Source organism: Dunckerocampus dactyliophorus, chromosome 3 (genome assembly GCF_027744805.1).
Source record: "Dunckerocampus dactyliophorus isolate RoL2022-P2 chromosome 3, RoL_Ddac_1.1, whole genome shotgun sequence".
Classification (NCBI taxonomy): Eukaryota; Metazoa; Chordata; class Actinopteri; order Syngnathiformes; family Syngnathidae; genus Dunckerocampus; species Dunckerocampus dactyliophorus.
In genome coordinates this window covers 9,817,624-9,837,227 of record NC_072821.1, presented here as the reverse complement: position 1 = coordinate 9,837,227, position 19,604 = coordinate 9,817,624, and the positions used below count along the sequence as shown (strand labels likewise).

General features: G+C 41.8%; 1 protein-coding gene across 4 annotated transcripts in view; it reads right to left on the bottom strand.

The window, feature by feature from the left end:
- LOC129178114 (CUB and sushi domain-containing protein 1-like) overlaps positions 1–19,604 on the bottom strand; it is a 493,613-nt gene that overhangs the window by 321,430 nt on the left and 152,579 nt on the right. For all 4 annotated transcript variants that reach the window (XM_054769950.1, XM_054769952.1, XM_054769951.1 and 1 more), the window contains exon 3: positions 180–292. In XM_054769950.1, coding sequence (XP_054625925.1) covers positions 180–292 — 113 coding nt within the window. The remainder of the gene's footprint in view (positions 1–179; positions 293–19,604) is intronic.

Below are 19,604 nucleotides of genomic sequence, written 5' to 3'. Positions count from 1 at the left end.
AAGTTTTACAGTCATTACAAACATTACACCAACAAAGCTGATATCTAAGAAAGATTCAATATCTGAAACTATGGTAAAATATGCTTACTTCATTATTATCTTCAGAGGGGCAGAATATTCTTGTATTTGCCAGTTGGACCAACTTACTATAATATGCACAGTTTAAATCATGATCTTACCTTCATATACAGCTTTGAAGCCCTGTGCACTGACGGCGAAATCGGTGGTAAACCACAAGGCCAATATAGATCCACTGCTGACTAAAGGAGAAGGCAGCATGAACCCCGACAACCTAAAAGAAAGCGCAGAGAAATGTTCAGAGTTGTTTTCAACACAGCACGATGACAAGTTAAAAACGCCATCAGAGAAAATACACTATTTGAACTACGTAGTCTGTTTGAAAGTATTGTTGTGAAACCTCAATTCTAACCATTAGCACCCCTGAACTGCTCTTTTCCGTTTTCACCAGCTTTTTAGGCTGACACCTCCTGCTGTCCGCTTCAGTGGAAATGAGAGTAATTTCTTCTCCCTACGACTTTTGCCGTCATTTCCAGTTTATAAGCCGCTACTTTTTTCTCATGCTTGTAACCCTGCAGCTTAAAGAGTGATGCGGCTACAGTAATTTGTGGTCGCGTTCTGGTCTTGCAACATATTGTGTGCTTTGGAGCAGTCATTTTGCGTCCGAACCCGTGGAGAGGTGCATGTGATGCGGCTTTCGGGTTGAAGGCGATCAATCTAACGGCTTTCGCTCGGGTCTGTCGTTGCATGGAGCGGTGTCGGGAGGTCCACTGTCGCCCACTGGGCTGAACTGCTGCGTGCTGGGGAGGACAGCACGGGTTAGGGAGCTGATTTGCCTCGGGGCGAGGGTGGTGCTGCGCGCGACAATGAAAGACGGAGAGACACTGGCGTGGTGTGTAGCAAGGGAATTATGGGGCAGTTTGGTTCCGACATTGACGAAGATAACTTTAGTGGTTTTAGTGTGGAAAGTGTCAAGCTCTGTAGCCTGTCTGCCACTTTGTTGCGGTGCTCCCCTTGCTGCAGAGGCGGAGCCAGGAATTCCACACCTGTTCTTTGTACCCTGCTTTCTGGTCTCACTTGTAAGTACGTTTTTCCCTGCTTGGCGTACTCCAGCAGTGGACACCTTTTGTTGTTGGACTATTGTTATCCTTGCTTCCTGCCCGGTTCTTGGCAGCGCCTGTAGTTCTTAGTATTTTGCATTTTCCTGCTAGTTTTTCTGCAGTGTCTCTAGTTAGTTTTTTGGCTTCTGCCGTATTTTGTTTTTTTTATTTCTAGTTTATGTTTTGTATGCCTTTTTTCCTCCTTTGGAGTGATTTTCTGTAACAAACTTTTCCTTGTACATTTTGGTCTCATTTCTCTGCATCTTGGGATCCAAACCCGGCCTTACGCCGTTCATGGCAGGAGGAGGAGGATTAAAACCGCGATGACAGCAACTTTTCTGGTGGGCTGTTTAACAAGTCATATTACATGCACTGTTTGGAAAAAAGCATTTATTTAATTCAATGTTTAAAAAATATTTCTGCGTAACATCTTTCTGGGTACTGAATACCCCATGTTTACGTGGACACCTGCGACTTACAGACAGGTGCGGCCTATATATGTACAAATATTCTCTTTAAATTAAGTGTGTGTGGCTTATATTCCTCCCTGACGTACAACCTTATCGTGGTGTCCCGATGATCCTAGGAGCTAAATTCTGGGGCTTTTACGCCCCTGGTAGGGTCACCCATGACAAACAGATCAGAGGTGAGGGCCAGTCAAAGAGCGGCTCAACAGGCCCCTATGAATAAAAAAAAAAAATCAATGGACTGAGTTTTCCCTCGCCTAGACGCGGGTCACCGGGGCCGCCCTCCGGAGCCGGGTTTGCAGGTGGGGCAACATGGGTCCCCCCTCCAGTGAACTCACTACTCATGGGAGAAGCCAAAGGGGTCGGGTGCAGAGTGAGCTGGATGGCAGCCGAAAGCGGGGACCTTGGCGGTCCAATTTTCGGCTGCAGAAGAATGTGGAATGTCACCTCTCTGGTGGGAAAGGAGCCTTAGCTTGTGCGTGAGGTGGAGAAGTTCCGGCTAGATATAGTCGGACTCACCTCAGCGCACAGCAAGGGCTCTGGAACCAGTCCACTCGAGAGGGGTTGGACATAAAGCACATGTTGTTCGACACTACGGAGGTGAAGTGATCTGTCCCGTATGTATTTATTTATTCTTATTTTATTTACTTATTTTTCTTATCTGTCCTTGCTTGCTTTGTTTGTTTTATTTTTAAGTGTTTAATTTGTATCTATCTATCTATCTATCTATCTACAGTACATATCTACAGTATTATCAAATACAGAGAAGCAAGTTTTAGGCTGTAATGGAATCTATATATTCTCAAAAAAATTATAATTTAAGGGTGACAACTGAACGATTGTGGGAGGGTTCATATAGGAGGAATGAATGATAAGAAGTGAGAAGGATGAAGCTGAAAGAAATGAATAGTTTATCAACCTGCCTGGATAACGAAGCCTAATTAGTGTACATTGGATGAAAGTGTTTTTATTATGTTGAGACTAAACTCGACTGCACATTCTTTTATAGATGAAAATGTGGCATGGAATAAACCACATCAAAGTAATACCAAGGCTAGATAAACAATGGAATATGTTGCATTAAAGCACATGGAAGCTTCCAGTATGTATGAAGGAGGTGCTTAAAAGTGAAGTCTTCTATTCAAATGTATGTTACATCAGTGCCGCTGTAAGCATTGCTATCAGCACAAGTAGTCACAGCAAAGTATTACACAGTGACACGGGTTGACATGTCTGCCATCTAGTATCAAAGACAATAATGTTCATTTTACCGGTTTTGGATGGACATGCTGTGTTCACACATTTAATTTGCATGCAGGCAATTCATCTGTCAAACTTAAGACAAATATTTGTATTTTTGTTAGCTATTAGTATCTGTATTTGAGCTTTTTCTAGTTATATGATGCCCTTTTGCTCTGTTTTTCCACTTATGCTGTTTTTTTCTTTATTTTATTTCTGCAATCAGCTACCCTCCCCAAAAGTCCCCTGGGCCACACTTTGGGACACCCATACGTGTTCGGCAAGCCAGATTGTCTCGAGTTCGCCAGGAAGGCGAGTCTTTGCCAGGCGACGGAGTAGTGTGCTCAAACTCTGCCTTTTTGGGACTGTCGAGCTGCATTGTATGGACAGGTTAATACAGGTTTTCGACCGGCACGAAACCGGCATTGCATGGCGATATCGGGGATATTTCAAACAAGAAACACTTCCTGACTTTCACTATTAATGCAAACCCCCTTCTCGCTAAATATAGCGACCTTGTCGCTAAATTGTCAACTCTTCTATGCATGAGGCATGTTATGACGTGAAACCAGTGATTGCTGGATCTTTTAAAGTCGATGAACAGAATCGCTCGGTGATTGAGTATGCAGGCAAGTCCGAACATATACGTGGGTTGATCTGAATAATCTTAAGAAACTTTAATGAAATGTAGAATTACTGCAGCTTCTGCTCGGACAATAAACCCAGTGACAGCTGTTTAACTTCGATGGAAAAAACAGCCACATGTCACTCACTGACACTGAAGCTGGGAACACCGAGGTAGGTTGCCAGGTGTGCCTAAAGCACTTAATGTGAGGTTCCAATAATGCCTTGCACACTGCCACTTCCATAGTACATGTATTATCATTCATAATAGCGATGCAATAGTTCACCGTGATTAGCTTCTGGATGCCCTCTTCTCGCGAGAGAGCTTTTCTCCAAACAAGAAATCTCATCACGTTTTAACCCCTGTGATTTATAGTACTTGCATTTCAGAACAGAAAAAAAATATGTTTTTGATGCACTATGCATTACAAGATTCAAGATTCAAGATTCAAGAGAGTTTTATTGTCATGTGCATGGTAAAAACAGCAGTTATACCATGCAATGAAAATCTTATTCTGTTCATTCTCCCACGAAAAGAAAGAAAACACAAGAAAGAATAAGAACATAAGAAACATAAACACATAAACGTATATACCAATAAATTAAGCAACAAAAACAGAAGAGACATTAATACAAATAAATAAATAAATAAATAAAGTGCTATGAGTGTGTGCGTGTGTTGCGTGCGGCGTGTGTGAGTGCTTCGTTTAGAAGCCTGATGGCTTGTGGGTAAAATCTGTTTGCCAGCCTTGTGGTCCTGGACTTCAAACTCCTGTAGCGTCTGCCTGACGGTAGGAGTGTGAATAATGAGTGTTGTGGATGTGTGCTGTCCTTGATGAGGTTGTGTGTTCTGCGTAGGACTCTAGTTTTATAAATGTCTTGCAGTGAGGGGAGGGCTGCCCCAACAATGTTCTGTGAGGTCTTGATCACCCGCTGGAGTGCCTTCCTATCACGTGTTGTACAGTTACCGTACCAAACAGTGATGGAGGCGGTAAGGACACTTTCGATAGTGCATCTGTAGAAGCAACTCAGGATTGTGGTACAATACATATATATATATATATATATATATATATATATATATATATACACATATATATATATATAAAATACATATATATAATATAGCTGATACAATGACTATTTGCCAAATAACTTATAACATTTTTAGGTTTAAAGTTAAGTTTCATGTTTTTGAAAGAAGATTTCTTCAAATATGAATGTTTTCTTGTTTTTTTATGATAGGTGGGCTCTGCACTTGTTCAGTACTGTAAATATAGAAAAATCTTACTGTGGCCAATGCTTGACCCCTTCACAATGTTTGGCAACATCACTGAGGCAAGACTCAAGATTCAAGAGTTTTATTGTCCTGTGCACAGTAAAACAGGTAGTTACACTACGCAATGAAATTGTTATTCTGTTCAGTCTCCCTAAAAAAAAGAAAGAAAACACATGAATAAGAACAGAAGAAACATTAATACCAATAAATTAAAAGCAACAAGAACAGAAGAACATTATTTGTCGAATAATAAATATTCTATTGGATCTGGTGCACCTAGTAAATTGCCCTGATAGCATGAAATATATTGTTATGGCTTGTAGGCAGTAGTGGATTAGCACCTGCAAGGTGGAGGAATGCTGCCCATATACTATATGCACTGAATATACATTAATGTCTGTTGATCCCCAGTAAGTTGCAATCATTGCTCCTATACCTCTAAGCACTAACTGTATGAGTGAAATTCAAGATACAATTGACCAAAATTGGTTTCCCTTAAAAGATGAGGCTCTCATCTGTCTACTTACAAGGAGGTGGGAATACGTCCGCTACTCATACACGTATTAAGACAGTTGAAGTGGCTCCGGCTGTAGATTCTGAAATGGATGTTAACCTAAATGTGCTTGCCAGAATGCACCTGATCATCTACACAAGCAGAATTGATTTGTGGCTATGCTACTGCATACTGCAAAATACTGACATTTTTGCACTCCCCTGATATTGAATGTTTTCTTATAAAATCATGAAACACTCTAAGTGTAAGTTATACTGTATTAATTTACCATCATATTACATTGTTTTTCTTAAAGGCAATTGTGTTCTGATTTACTTTAATGATTGTTTCAAAAAAATCTTAGATCTGATCAGTTTCGTAAAGGAAATGTGGACTATCGTGACAACCGTAACTGCACATTTCTTTGGTCTACATGGTGGTCACGGGTGACAAGAAAAAACTCTGCCACGCAGACAAACACTGAGGCCAGTTGGAAAAAAAGAAGAGTGGTTGAACAAATAAATTCCTTGGCCTCAAAGCAAGGACAAAAGAGATGAGTAAAAAGAGATGAAGGGGGTTTTGGAGAGCCGCAAACAGAAAGACAAATGTACGGTGAGGAAATGGACACTGGACAAGAACCAAGGGAAGTCCAAGGAATGTTATGCGATGGCAATGCTTTGCAGAATCTTTGTCCAGTTGTACTGGATGTACTGTATAGTATAGCATACTCATTGTTTCTGTTATTACAATATTGAATTGAAGTATTGTTACTTGCTTTTCTATGTATGTCAACAATGTTTTTAGTGCCACTGAGATCTACGTATAGTAATATTCAGACTTGGACTACACCCTGGACTGGTCGCCAGTCAGTCAGTGGGCAGAAATTGGCTGTACACACATACAGCATGTAACAAAAGTAGGACAGCCATTATATACTCCTGAACCACTACAAACAAAGAAGTGAACATTTGGTAAAAACGAGGAAAAGGCTTCTTGAGACGTCATCTGTACTTCTGTGTAGAAGGTGTCGGACGTTTCGCTCCTCATCCGAAGAGCTTCGTCAGCAAACTAATAAGTGCTGGTAGCGTAGGCCTTTAAGGCCTAAGCTACCAGCTGGTAGCTTAGGCACTTATTAGTTTGCTGACGAAGCTCTTCGGATGAGGAGCGAAACGTCCGACACCTTCTACACAGAAGTACAGATGCTACCAGCACTTATTAGTTTGCTGACGAAGCTCTTCGGATGAGGAGCGAAACGTCCGACACCTTCTACACAGAAGTACAGATGACGTCTCAAGAAGCCTTTTCCTCGATGAACAACTCCTGTACGACTGAGAGCCTACACAGACGCATTTGGTAAAAACATCTACCCCTACTGTGTTGCCACATGGTGGTGCTGTTATTAAACCCCAACGTTTGACTCCATAAAATCAGACTGACTTGAAATTTCTCACACGGTTCAATGTGCTCTTCAGAACACCCACTGTAACTTTGGGGCAGGGGTCACCAACGTGGTGCCCGCGGGCACCAGGTAGCCCCCCACGACCACATGAGGTGCCCGCAAGCCTGCTTTTCATTCAGGTTTTCAGTTAATAATGAAAGAACAGTAGAAAGAAATGCATTCTGAAATACAACATGTGAGTTGTGGACACCAGCATTTTCTTAATGTTCTGGTAAAACAAGCATATTCGCTTTGTTTGGGTTTAAAATAAGCTCTGAAAATAAATGTTACAAAAATGAGTAGCTCGTGGCCATTTTCATTTTGTAAAAGTAGCTCTCACAAGGAAAAACGTTGGTGACCCCTGCTTTAGGGTGTCAAACCAAGTCACTGCTAAAAGCGGTACACACTTTATTGCACTGAATGTGTGTCCCACATGTCTGTAAAAAAACATGGCCAACATCAGTAAAACGTCTTTGCAGAGGCACGGCAAGTTTCGATAATTCATTGTCCATTCGTCTATTAACGGGACAGTATTCAACATGCTCCAAATTACATTTTCTAAAACCAGAAAATATGAAAGTATCACCGCAAGCTTTGACCAATACTGGTTTAAAAGAACAGATTGTACGAAACAATGTCTATATTTTTTCACAATTATGAATTAAACTGAAAATTGTTGTGCATTTAGGCCGGAATAAAATAACTAGCATCACGGCTGTCACTCACGGCTAGTGATGTGCGGATCGAGACTGAAATATTGATACCTTCAGGACCAGATCTTTAGGCTTCTGTGCATCCACTCCTGTCTAGTGTCTCTGCATCCTGGGGATCCAGTGCAGCACTAAGTGCATAATGTGTACGTCTCAGTCTGTTGAAATGACGGCTAATCGTAAACGGAACCATGTGTGAATTCTGAATTTGTTTTCATTGTTATACTACTTCTTCATAATTAATAATACATTTTAATTGTTTTATTATTTTACTTTCCTTTTTTATTGTTCAATACACCATTTGTACCTATTTTATGTGATTTCATCCTCTGTTTTTTCTGTTCTTGGATATAGGCTTGGCTATATTGTAAATCACGTTGCTACCGCGAATACTTCAGAGTTGAATAAATGCATTACCCTGATGTCTTGTATTCTTTATGCTATGAGATATGCTATGATTTGAAACACACTACTTTTTAAAATGTACGAGACATTTAGTATTAAGTGTATTTTCACAAAGTACCTCAGTAGTCAGATCGACGATACCAACCTGAATTTTACTCAGTATCGGATAGGAAAGAAAATTTGTGGTATCACACCTCACTACTCACGACTGTTGGTATCGACGTGCATGTCCGTGGTGCGGCCATACACACAAAAGCGCTCTCAGAGAGGCGATCAACACCAGTCATGCTGTTGTTACAGCTATACAGTCAATGATAGCTGACGTTAGTAGCTAAACTTTGCCAAATCACTACCATTAGTTGACAACAAACATTAACTAGTGCGTGTGTGTGTTATGTCAGCTTATACAAAGCGGGAAGAGGCGGGATATAATGCGAGCAGTACGCTCAAGGCAGCTGAAGGAACTGGGTGCATCGGGACCCTTTCATATACCATATAAAAACACTATATACAACTTTGAGGATATCAGTATTACATGTCTAGCACAGTATTTTGGGCATATCCCATACGGGGCGCCAGAAAAGTGTATAAAAAACTGTATAAAAATGCGAAATGATCTGCCGTTTACTTTTTTCCTGGGGTAAATCAAATGATTGGTCTGCTAAATGTTGACAGTGAAACACACACACACAAACACCCTAGTCAATCAGGTAATGAGCAGTAATCCACTGTACAGATGGGCCAACTTGGCCGTGTCATTTCTCTCTGTCTCGCCTTCTTAGTTTGTTGCACTGCAGACAGCCTCCTAATCAGGACAACACATTGATCCTACGGCTATTTGACATTTATTCAAAAGTAAGAGGGCTGGCTTTAGAATATGCGACCGATTATACCGTCGGTCAGCTTGTCCAGCCAGTCATCCAGCTTACGCGATGAGACAGCTGCTCCGTGAGAGTTGTCTTTACAGTCAAATGACCAATCAGCCAGCTTGTCTGTGTGCTTTTTGTTGCTGCATCCATCTGTATATGTATTTGCTTGTCCATCTCTCGCTCCGTCTACCAGCCCGTGAGACTGGCCTCTTCTATCATGTGAATATAAAGCTACTCCTTTACTGGATATAACATCATAAACAACTTTATGGAAATAATTCAGTGGAGGATTTTTTTCTGGCTTCTAACCTACTCAAGTCCATAAAGCTGAGCCGGCTGGGCCATTAGGCAATACAGGCAAATGCTAAGGGCAACATGGCCTCCAATGGGTGCCGCAAATCGGAAAAAAATATCACCTCACCTAGTTTTTGTATATAAATATTGCATAGTGTAAATTTATCTTATATACACTGTACAGTGTTCCCTCTCTAGCATGCTTTTTTATTTTTTATTTTTTTGTGTATGAACGTGCATTGTGTTCTGCGCCCTGATTCGCTAAGGGAGAACACGCATTGTGTTCTGTGTCCCGATTGCCTAAGGGACTGTGGGGACTGCCTAATTTACATAATTGGTAATACTTTCGTGCTGTAAGTTTGTTTCTCCCCTACAAAACTCATAATGTCGACGATATGGCTTTAATGCTTTAATGATATGACTCCTGATGACATGAATGCCCTGATTGATGCCCACTCACAACCGCTGACTCACGGAGGAGATGAGGAAGACGAACATTTGATCGCTGGGCAACCCTGGTGAGAATGGCCAATTAACTCCAGCGAGCTGCACAAGAACGGGACCCTCTGATGTTTCGTTCATTACAGTTCTCAAAAATAATCGAAGGGGGCATGTCTGTTTATAAGAACATTCTGGCCCAGAAGAAAAAAAGAGCGCCAACAACGACCCATACCTATGATCTTCACCCGGAAAAAGACACCTGCACCAAGGGCGGAAAAAGACACGACAGCAGACCCACGCCAGGACGAAGCCAAAGTCACGCAGTCAGAGGAACTGTAAAATACGCGTGAGTCACGATTAATGATTTCTTATATGTCCAACCTTGTAGATTGATCATTAAATTTAAATGTGTTATTTCTAAAAGCTATCGTATTTTTATTTTTATAGGAAAACGTTTATATCCTGTAAATGAAAAAACATAATGAACAAAACCGCTTATATAAAAACTGAAAAAACAACTTCTACTACACGGATTTCACTTAACACGGGTATTTTCTGGAACCTAACCCCCGCGTTAAACAAGGGAACATTGTATAGAGTTATTGAGTGCAAATTATGAGGTTGTATTTTTCATGTATCACTGTGTAAGGGTATTTATATTGTATTTCAGAATTTTTTGTATTTATTTGGGCCCGAGCTCGTTTTCTATTGGCTCGCGGTACATCGTAGAGATAAAATACATTTTTAAAAATGGTAAAAATAGAGCAAAAAGTCACAATTCAAAGAAAAAAGCAGACATGTTGATCCTAATAACTAATAATAACAATGCCAACCTTTTAAAAATATTAGTGACCCCCCGCATCCTTGGATTTATCAATATGCGGCCCTTGGTGGAATAAGTTTGGACATCCCTGGGTTAAATGGACACAAATTCTCGTAGACAAACTTGAAAATCTTGATTAAAAAGTCTTTCCAGAAATGTGTGAGCTGCTATAGCTGCAAAAGGGAGGGAGGTTTTGTCTATATAGTGTTGCACAGGCTAGTATCGTAGACAACATCTGTCTTATTTAAGCAGAGGAATTAGCAGCTGTCAGATTTTTATCCAAATTTAAAATACAATTGCAGCAAATTTTGTTAAAGCAGTGTGCAGAATACTAGTGAACCATTTGACAGCAGGGTGAGCCTGTGCTTCAGAATTGACATTCTCATTTTGGAATCAATGATGCTTTAACAGCTGAGCGAGAATAAGTGGGTCGTGGAGTTCAAACACCGCAAAGAAAAGATGCAATCGTAGCATGATCACTGGCAGGCTCTGACCTGTCCACACGGCCATTGATTTCAAAGGTTTGGAGAAACCAGAAAGAAGTAACCCCCGTAGAAAATCCTCACAAAGAGAGGTAAACATGCAACATTTCACTGTTACACTATAGTTCTGACTAACTGCTGACATTTGGGATAGACAACAATAAATTAATTGATTCATTGGTATTTTGGGGGAATGTTCTGAACTTCTGTTTCCATGCCAGTGATGTAATAATTATGTATTATGTATTAATACATTACATTATTATGTATTAATACTGGACCTCCATAACGCTAACTAGTTATGACTGAATCAACAGCGCCTCTGCTGGTTGCAGCCAGCACTGCACTCAATTAGCTTCAAGATGCTAACCAAATTTTTAACGGTTTTAACAACCATTTTGACCATGCCTAATTTACGTATTTAATTTTCTTCACTCAGATAACTTTTCAGGGAATTATAATAGCACTGCAGACAAGAAAATGAACATCGGTGCTAAATGTTAGCAGTAACATAATACAAAGGGCTTCCTGGCTGGTCGAGCAATGCTATACACCACAACTAGGTGATCATAAATCACAATGGCAACAACAGAGGCTTGTCTCCCAAACATGCTTAGTTACCCACAAAGAATGGTAGTTCATTGTTGTTGTGTGTGAACTTACCTGTTGCATGTTGTGCTGTTTATTTTTTGCCACTGTGACTGAGAAGGTATGCGCAGAAGTGAGTTAGCGAGCTGTGTTGAGTTGACGATAGCTCCTTCCTCGCTCTATTGGCGGCCACAGTGTTGCTTTAAGCAGTCATAATCTTTTGGGAACTCCACATAACGCTCCATAATACCCACGTACTCGTTTTTTTGGAAAATACACTGGCCGGGATGGCTTCACTTTTCAGTGGAAGTAGAATAATATGACGTCAAACGCCCCCTTTCATGTGAACGTGCACTTAGCACAAAACCGGACTTGACAAAGTAAACTGATAACCACCATCACAGGACCTATTAAGTCTGATTGCGGACGTTAGGTTTTGTCGAGTTGCATCTTGAGCACAAAGGCTGGGTTTGTTGTTCACCATATACCCCCTAAGACTGGCGCTCTGTTTGATGATGTTCTGTGGCACTGTGTTGTCAAGCTAGTTGTTGACTATCGCCTGCAAATTAAAGTCCCGTCACCTAAACTAATTTAATACCAACAACGTAGTTATACGTTTTTATAAACCCGAAGCCTGATCCCAACAACGTATTTATACGTGTTTTACATTTGTTTGTGAGACAAGCTAAAAGAGGTGATGACACAACTCCCCACTAATGCATTTGGCTTCAGAGAAATTTTAAGCCATAAGAACGGCCACTAGGTGGCAGAAGTGCATTTGATAAGAGCTTGGCAGAGATCATGTGGATGGAAGGATCACACGTGACAGGAAGAAAGACTTGGGAGCACGTGGGGGAGTGTAGCATGAGGAAGGTTAGGCATTGTAGGGACATTTTAACATGAAGAGCGTTATATTTGTAAATACATTGTTATTACAATGTAAAAAAATATATATTTCTGTGTTGTTTATGTTGTGCTAATTTGAGCTGTCACAAAAGCACAAAAATATTTGTGTCAAAGTGAAATATGCTTGAAATATATCTTTTTCACAAAAAGCTTGTTTTCTCACTTTTCTAGTCGGGAAGTGATATTTTTCTGAAACTCACCTACGTTCTACTGCTGATTACTAAAGAACAGAAAAAGGTAGTAACAAACTATTCTTTTTCTGATGAAAGATAGGAGTGTAATCATTTTTTTTGGTAGGTTCCATAGAACAACATATTCCTTGTGCCTTGAAAAAACAGTCAAAATCGTCTAAAATGGCCGGCACTGAAGGGCTTGAATTTCGAAAAATGGCTGCGATTGAATGAGTTAAGCCAATTGAAGTTCCGCTGACTATGCAGCGCTACGCTTCCATCTACTGGTCGGAGTTGTAACCACAAGCCGCTCAGACAGTCCTAGTGTAATATGATTGTGAGCGGGGGCAAGCAGATAGCGCCAAATCTAAAAAAATAAAAGGTAGCGCTGAATCCTTCTGTGGCTGTCCAAATGTAAATTAAATGTGACTGCTTAGGGCCCGTAAGGGGCCCCCAAACACTGACACTGACAGTCATTGACTACACGTGCAGACCTCCAAACCACCTACTACGACAAGCACTAGTGGGTGAGTGTGATTCGTATACATGAACAAGATACCACATCATATTTTACGATATACTCCACTATTATGACTATCTGGTGCAAGGTGAAGAGGTTTGAAGAGTGATCGTGATTTCATAATATTCATAATATTAATATTCTATCATAATTTAATGATACAGTTAATGTCTCTTTAGGAAAAACAAAAAAAAGACTATCAAGAGCGTGTTCAGGCTACAATGATCAGTTACTTGAACTACTTTACGTTTTAAATTGAAGGTATGAAACTTGACATTGATGTGAATATACTTCAAAATAAGATGAAACAGAAGGGGGAAAAAAAAACGAAGCAAATATGTTTTTTCTGAATGTTTGGTGCTTTCCCTGCCAAGAACACTTTGCAGACTAGATATACAGTATGTCCCGAGTGAAAGTATTTGTTTTAACCTGTCATTCTGAAAACGTGGTTCATTTTTTTAAGGTCTGTCTGGGGTAACTAGCAGTTTATCAGTGACATGACACAAAGCGAATGGATGGACAGCATGTGTTTGTTCCTGACAACTGACTGAGACAAAAAAGGAAAAACATGAAAAGGGGTCAGCAAAAAAAAAAAAAAAAAGCAACCCTTGAAACACTTAAAATAACATAGCCCATTTAAGCAGTGGACTAGAATAAATAGTAACAAGATGAAGTTCAACTGGCGGAGATTCATGTACAAACTTTTAATCTGCATACAGATTGTTATAAATCTTTGGCAAGGCTACTGTTAATTTATTTTTGGAGACCAGCAAGGCAATACATACAAAAAAATATCAGGGCTTCTCTCCTTTTAATGTGTTGCTCCAGCACTCCAAAACTTGTTTTGCTTTTTCAGTTCAGTTTGCTATCATACCAACCTGGTTTGATACGTACAAATTCCTTTTATTTACCAATGAAACAATATGACCAAACAAATTAGTGTCAGTATGTAAAAGTTACGCTGTGATTGAATTATCAGTAATAACCCTCTCGTTTTTGGAGATGTTGAACTGGCAAATGTAACCTTGTGATGTTCTTTAACGTAACGTAGTATGTTCTTTGACATGACATGGCCGACAGCATCAGTGATAAGATGTACAGAGTCAAGGGGCGCCACGGTACAGGCAACCCATGGTACAGTCCTTACCTCGGTTTATGGGCTACAGTTTCGGTTCGGTTTTGGGACATTTTTTGTGTGTAGCGAACAACCTTTTCTCACCAAACGACTGAGAGCCTACACAGACGCTTTTCTCACCAAATGATCTTCTTATTATTATTGTTGTGATTTTTTTTAATAAAGCATGAACATGCTATTGCAATCTACTCCAATGAATAAAATTCTCAAAAATAAAAATATTGATATGGCGTACAGAAAATTAATGTATATAACGGATAATATTGTACTATAAAGATAGAGAAAGATAGATAGAGTAGCTGAGGAGATCCGCCCGCTCAGAGTTGCCTCCGTGCATCACCGACACGGCCACACGTCTGTTGTAGCCTATACTTTGTGCTTCCAAGCCAAATGCCTCGCCTTTTAGGCAGACCGTCCCTCACTTCAAATATGTAGTGTGGGAAATGGGATATTACGTCACGGGGAGGGCTTTTTGCAAGGCTGGACAGGTCTGCGTGCACACACACACACACACACACACACACACACACACACACACACACACACAGCGCAAAATGTATTGCAGACCCACGGTCCATTGTCCTGTGAATGGCAGGCCGGAAGGTCCAATATTTCACTATGTATCATTGCATCCCTAGTGTAAATACAACTAAATCAATAGAAAAAACACCTGTGCAATGAATGCAGCACTTGAATTTATGGTTAATTACTTTTTTGACTGTTAAGATTGTGGAATTCAGCTAAATTAGAAATTTAACAAATATGGTAATCCGTGTAGCTATTGTCTCTAGCTTGCAAACACATTCTCCATTATAATCAGTGCAGTTACATTTAATTTAGGTTTGACCAATAAAACATTGTACTAGTTTATTGAATTCTAATGATTAATGTTATTCTGATGATTTTTTTTCTAATTAAATCATCATTTCAATTTCAATTACATAATACACCAAATTGTTACATTTTCTTCCAAAGATGCCGCATCCACATTTGGTAATAACTTTTGCAATATTTAACAAGTTATTACAAAATGCGGCAAAGTTTATTACAAAATGTGTTTAAGAATTTTATTATAAAATACCCCAATTACTACAAAATGCAGCATTACTACATAGCGGGGTGAAAATGTATTACATTCCATAATGCACCATTATTACATAATGCATTGCTACGAGTGTTATGTTCAGGCACATATGAATAACGACTATATGTTCACACGACTTTATTGTTCCTGTCTTGTCCCAATCAACTCAAAGAGCCAGACTGTTACTGTGTTGTGAATCCATCTGTGCTTTGCTGTGCATTATGATACAACAAAGCGACACCATACGTCTTGTTGTGACTCCGTAACATCCTAGCATATGGTCATACGTTACATTTACCCCCCTTTTTTCAAACTGCAAAAAACCCAGTAACACCTAACGACAGCCAACCTAACTGGGTAACTGGGTCGACTGTTTACCCACCTAGCCATGTGAGCTTTGTTGCCACAGCACAGGCCAGACATAGTCCTTCAATTAGAGAGGCCTCTGGCGGGCCCTCACAGGACAGAGCCAAGGCTGCTGAGGATCATCCTACACACCTGGTGCAGGTGGATCAGGTGGCTGCACATCAGGCCACTCCCAGTCACCATCTGTGTAGCATGGATCCACTGCAGCAGGCTGGTCTGAAGCAGATGGAGGTCGCGCTCGTCTAAGGCATTTGGCGTGTAAGCGTGAGCCATCGGCTAGGCAGAAGGTAGCTAGTCCCACCTGCGCAGCAGTGATCTGACGCGGCCTGGACCAGAATGAGAGCAGCTCGTGGGACCGGTTGGGACGACGACTTCGGACCCAGTCCAACACGGTGAGTGCAGAGCGTCTTGCACGATGCTTCGGGTCGAGCTGCTGCTTTATTGAGCGTCTCTGTTTGCTCACGCTGTCGCCTGGGGAGGGCGGCACCACTGCGGTCTCTCCTTTTGGTGGGCACAGGATAGCATCTACAGCTCAGACCAGCTGCGGTGAAACGGAATCCCACAAATTTGATGAAAGGCGCAGCAAAAACCCGCTTGTCACCATTCAAAGTAAGGTTGTAGTGGGTCAATAATTTAAGCACCCCAGAGAGCCGGTCATCATGCAGGGCAGGTGATGCACTCTGCACCACAATGTCATCCAGGTACACCATCACACCCTGGTTGCCGGCAAAGATGGTGGACATAATTTTATGGAAGCTGCTGCGGGCGAAGCTGAAGCCAACAGGCTATTTCGAAAGACCCCCACGTGGGTCACAAAGGCAATAAGGTTGCGGCTGTCTGGGTGCAGGGGAAGCTGCAGGTAGCCTTGGCAGTGGTTCAGCTTAGTGAAGAAAGTATAGCTGGGGAACTTAGCGGACAGCTTTTCTGTTGTGGGTACTTGTCTGGGATCACCGCTGTTTACCTGCCGTAGGTCAACACAGGGGCGCAGGCTGTCGTCTTTTTTTGCTACCACAAGGTTGGAAATCCAGAGCGAGGTGTTGACACACGTTGACACGCTTGATTGCACCAAGCATCCAGCAGCTTCTGCAGCTCAGCCGTGATGTCGTCACTCAAGGCGAGGGGCAGTCGGCGCAGAGGTTGAATGACAAGGGACACAGCTGGGTCGATGTGCGGCTGGTGGTTGAAGGCAGTGATATGGACCAACCTGGTTAAGAGTGATGGCCAACAGTGCTGCCAGGGCGTGGACACAATCAATATGGTGGAGCTCGTATTGTCCATAATGGAAAAACCTAGAGTGCAGACCAGGTCGAAGCCTAGCAGAGTGGCACCGTGGTGACACTGGGCGGGCTCTAGAGCCATAGCGCACAGAGAAGGTAGCGGTGCCCACTGTTCCAATTTTTGTGTGTCCATAGCCGTACAGCTCCTCAGCGCCCGCTTTTACGGACTGCCGAGGAAAGAGCTGCCTGATCGTGGCCTCATTCAGCAGGGACCCAGAGGCATCAGTGTCCAACAGCAGCAGCAAGCATACACCATCCAGCTCCACAATACACCACTTGAACGGCATGGCGCCAGAGCTCACTGAGTGGATGGTGGTTGGACCTGGCAGGTGGGACGACTGGGGACGGGAAGCAGCGGATGAGGGGGCAAAGTGGAACACTTTAGAAAAGTGATTAAATTTACCACAGTTCTGGAATCTTTTTCCTGTGGTTGGGCAGCTTTATGCATGGGTAAGGTGGGAGGAATAGATAGCCACAATTCCCGCGGGGCCAGCGTGCTCTGGCATCCTGGCGTCCTGTCGTCCTGCGACATTCACCTCAAGGTCTGCATGAGGAGAAGTGGGGTCAGAGAGATGAGCAGCCGGGCCACCGTCTGTACTAGCGAGGTAGCGCGTGAGGGGACGAGCTCAAGGTTGGTTAGCCGCAATGCTAACTGAGCAGCAGGCTCCAGTTTAATTCCCACCGCCATTGACAATGGCAGGTCATCTGGTGACATAAACAGTTTATCTCGTAGCTTGGGAAGCGTCGTGTGCTTTGCAAACTGATCGCAGGTCATTTCCTCTCCAGACGGCCAAACGTAATGGTGGACCGACTCACCAGCGTTCTGTCGGCACTGGTGGAAGATGATTCGGCAGACAACGATGCTCTGTGGAGCAGCGAAATGTCCAGCCAGCAAGGCAACACAGTCAGCGAATGTCCGTGCGGGTCCGAGGGTACGGAAAATGCGCTATCCCTCGTTGCCCAAGCTGTGAACAAGCATGGCACGCAACCTAGCATAGCCCGATAGCAGCTATAATAGTCTCAAACGATGCATGCCACTGAGATCAGGGGATCCGCAGCTCGCCAGGTAAGGAACGATGGCAAAGGTAGAAAGGAAGCGCCATCCTTGTCGCCATTGTTATGTTCAAGCACGCACAAACGACGACTGTGCACTCACACGACTTTATTCTTCCTGTCTTGTCCCAGTCATCTCAAAGAGTCAGACTGTTACTTTGTAGATGCAATCACATCAAAGAGTCAGACTGTGCTTTTCAAAAAAACTGAAATCCTTTGTGACACCACACGTCAAAATGTTGTGACTCCATAACGTCATAGCATATGACCATATGTGCTACAACGAGGGCCACCAGATGAATAGACTTGATTCACTGGTTTTGTAAAACCTTTTTTGTCATACATCTGAACCCATTTCATACTGACATGTATTACTCTGAAGAGAAATTACATATATTTTGCCTTGGGGATTCTTATGTTATCGAGTGAGATAGAAAACACAGGAAGTGGGGGAAAAAAGTACACAAGATCACAGATCAGCATGGCAGCGCCGCTTCAGGGTAATAAGGAGTTAAGTGCCTTGTACATTTGATGTGTATAAAAGGAGGTTTAGAATCCCAGTGAGTCCCTGGTGGTGTCTTCAACAAACAGCCGTGCATGCAGGCACTTACAGTACATTTAAACAAGGACACATGCGAGGAGAGATTAAATGGACATCAATAACATTAAGTTCTGCTTACAGATGATAGTTTTAATCGCATTGTTAACTGACTGATTGCAAGTTTAAAATAGTTAAGTGAAGTCGTGGGTGTATAAACAGGGCGGGTTTGTCTAGCTAGAGGCGGGTCGGATGCAGTATCATGTCCACTTCAAAAGCCACAGTTTCAGCGCCTTTTCTCTCAAACGTGGAGAACATAAGTGAGGGATTTTGAGTAGCTCACCAAAGGGTCAAAGAAGAATTGCTTCAACTTGTATTATTTGTATTAATGTGCAATTCAGAAATTATGCTTCTATTTAATGACAAATTATACACTGCTTGGAGATCTGCTATGTAAATGAAGCACACGTTGTCAGGCATGTAAACAAAACACAAACAGCTCACCTTTCTTTTTGTTAAAGTATCTCTAATAAGTGATGACATTTTTAGACCCCTGCACTAGGGATATTGCTGTTATAAGATGATTTAAAAGTAAAACATGATGCTGCTTAGTGCATTTTTTCCCAACATGTTATGTGCATAGAATCCCTTAAAAGACAACGACAGCATACAGCTTTTATTTAAACAACATTCAACTTCTGTTTTATTCAAAAGTCTGTTCCAAATGTTGACTGTTGCTTGTTTTGCACTGTCATTGTTTTGAAGGTATATTATATGTCGCGGCACGACTCGGGTGGTAGAGTGGTTGTCTCCCAACCTGAAGGTTGTGGGTTTGATCCTCCGTCCTCCCGTGATACTGAACCCCCAGTTGCTCCTGCACTGATGCTGCGTCATCAGTAGGTAAATGTGGTAGCAGTGTCAACGCGCTTTGAGTGCCTTGGAGGTGGAAAAGCGCAATACAAGTGAAGGACCACTTACGAATATATTTACTGAGACTGAACCCAAATTTGCTTTAAAGTTTATTGTCAAATGTTTCAAAAGATGATAACTTCTAACGGCTTTTGTGATCTGCTGTGAGCTCCTTAAAAGCAAACTCTACATTGTATGTCATTTCTAAAATACAAGGTACCATCACTTTCTTGCCGCAGTCGTCACCTACTATCATTACTTTTGAAGGTTAAATCTTAAAGATCGACTTTTTCTGGCTTTGCAGACACTAAATTAAAATTGTAGATGAACACATTTGTGTGTGGTGATGTTATGAAATGACATTTCACTCCATCAT